The sequence below is a fragment of the Alexandromys fortis genome, unplaced genomic scaffold (assembly GCF_014885135.2).
Source record: "Alexandromys fortis isolate MF-2015 unplaced genomic scaffold, M_Fortis_MF-2015_v1.1 scaffold_185, whole genome shotgun sequence".
In the NCBI taxonomy this organism is placed as follows: domain Eukaryota; kingdom Metazoa; phylum Chordata; class Mammalia; order Rodentia; family Cricetidae; genus Alexandromys; species Alexandromys fortis.
The window spans coordinates 2,848,280-2,850,562 of record NW_026068094.1 but is presented as its reverse complement, the minus strand read 5'-3'; the positions used below and the strand labels follow the sequence as shown (position 1 = coordinate 2,850,562).

The window sequence follows — 2,283 nt, the reverse complement described above, 5'->3', positions numbered from 1 at the left end:
GCTTGGCTAGCTCACGCCCGAAATAACAACACACAAACTGTATTCATTTAAAGAACTGCTTGGCCCATGAACTCTAACCCTTACAGGCTAATTCTTGCACCTGGACTAGCCCATTTCTAATGATGTGTGTAAGCACCCCAAAGTGCGCTTACCGGGAAGATTCTAGCCTACATCCATCTTCATCGCGTGTGCCTTAGAGAGCAGAGCTATCGCGTCTACCCGGGAGAGCTGAGCATGGCGTCTCTGCTCCAGCAGAGCTGATGGGTCTCTCCCGGAGAAGAGCAGAGTCTGACCTCACTTCCTCTTCCGCCCAGAATTCTATTCTGTTTACTCCTCCCATCTATGTTCCAAGCCATGAGGCCAAGCAGCTGGTTTATTATAACTTAACCAATGAAATCAACAGATTGATATATGACACTCCCACATCACCACTATATCTACTTGTAAATTTTATCTTTCTTTTGAAAATTCCATTCACAAAGATTACATCACAGAAAAGCTTTACAATGCGTTTTTGGCCGGCTCAGTACCCATTGTCCTGGGACCTTCTAGGGAAAACTATGAGAATTACATTCCAGCCGATTCATTCATTCATGTGGAAGATTATAACTCTCCCAGTGAGCTGGCAAAATATCTAAAGGAAGTTGACAAAAACAACAAGTTGTACCTTAGTTACTTTAACTGGAGGAAGGATTTCACTGTCAACCTCCCACGATTCTGGGAATCACATGCATGCCTGGCTTGTGATCATGTAAAAAGGCATCAAGAATATAAGTCTGTTGGTAATTTAGAGAAATGGTTTTGGAATTAAAGTTTTCATAATTTTCACATTTAGTGAACTATATGAATGTGACATCATTCAAGTTCTGACGATAAGAAGAGAAACACTTTGCTTTTATGTCACAAATTATTTTTTCCACCCTCCATTGAGTAACATGTATATTTTGATGGAAATTTTTAAGAGCTCAGAATAAGCTATCACTCCCTTTGGTTTTAAATTATCCTGTATATATGTGATAATGAGCACTGGAAATAATTTATTCTTCCTTCTCACTTGTAAACATTCTTTTGCACATTTTCTAGTTGCCTGTAAAGTAAGGTTATGATTCAATTGTTTCTACACCAACCCGATCTATAATCTGTTTGGGAAATGGAAATGCATACCCTAAAATTTGAAAGATTTTTACCAAGGATTATAATGTCTAGATTCTAGCTTGCATAATGTTAACAAAGAAGGATTAGTGTATCACTTAATTCTTATCCTCTTCTACTTCAGAGTTGATCACTGTGTATAACTGATGTTTTTTTTACCTGTTTACCACATTTGTGAAGATGTACTTATTCATGTAGTAATTATGAAAGATATGAAGCAGAAATGTTATTAGACTTTACATTCATTTTCATTAAGTTGTTTTGCAAATGCAGACTCTCAATTTCTTAAAATATCCAAGAATCTTGAGACATAGAATTTATGTGATATTTTTAATGCCTAAAAACAGCTAGGAGAAGCTTTGATTGTCCCCTTTCAAATCCTTAACATTGCCATTTTTGCAAAAATAAACAATTTCATCATAAAACAAGTAAAATAGTATCTGCAATACAGAGAAAATACATAAATTATTCCATTTACATATTTTTAATTACTTTGTCCATTTGAAATAGTTTCCAAAGCATCAATATTTACAAGTTTTATTTTTCCATATTTTGAAATAAATGCATATAAAACTTGAAAGGTCTATCCTTTCATTTAAAAAAAACCTAAACAAAATTATTACAATTGGTATATATTGTAAAGTGGGAACTTTCAAGGAACAGACAGTGCTAAGATCTCAAAATATTTTTATTAAATAAATTAACATCATTGAAAAATCATGGGTAATTTTTATTGGTTTCAATAAAGGAACAGTTCTAGTCTATGGCTATTAATTAAAAAAATTGTGCTCAGATTTTGGTGGGGTATTGCATTGAATCTATAGATTGCTTTTGGTAAGATTACAGTTTTCATTATGTTGAACCTACCTATCCAAGAATGTGGGAGATTTTTCCATTTTATGGTATCTTCTTCAGTTTGATTTTTCAAAGACTTACAGCCCTTGTTGTACAGGTCTTTCACTTCCTTGGTTAGCATTACCCCAAGATATTTTATGTTATTTGTAGCTATTGTAAAGTGTGCTGTTTCTCTGATTTCTTTTTTCTTTCTTTCTTTCTTTCTTTCTTTCTTTCTTTCTTTCTTTCTTTCTCTCTCTCTCTCTCTCTCTCTCTCTCTCTCTCTCTCTCTCTCTC

The 2,283-nt window shown here is 34.3% G+C and overlaps 1 protein-coding gene across 1 annotated transcript in view; it reads left to right on the top strand.

The window, feature by feature from the left end:
- The window catches only part of LOC126489140 (4-galactosyl-N-acetylglucosaminide 3-alpha-L-fucosyltransferase 9-like), a 7,509-nt gene extending 6,698 nt beyond the window's left edge, over positions 1 to 811 (top strand). Inside the window, 1 exon segment of the mRNA XM_050123208.1 lies at positions 425 to 811. Within this exon segment, the coding sequence (XP_049979165.1) occupies positions 425 to 811 (387 nt within the window).
- Positions 812 to 2,283: the final 1,472 nt, after the last annotated feature.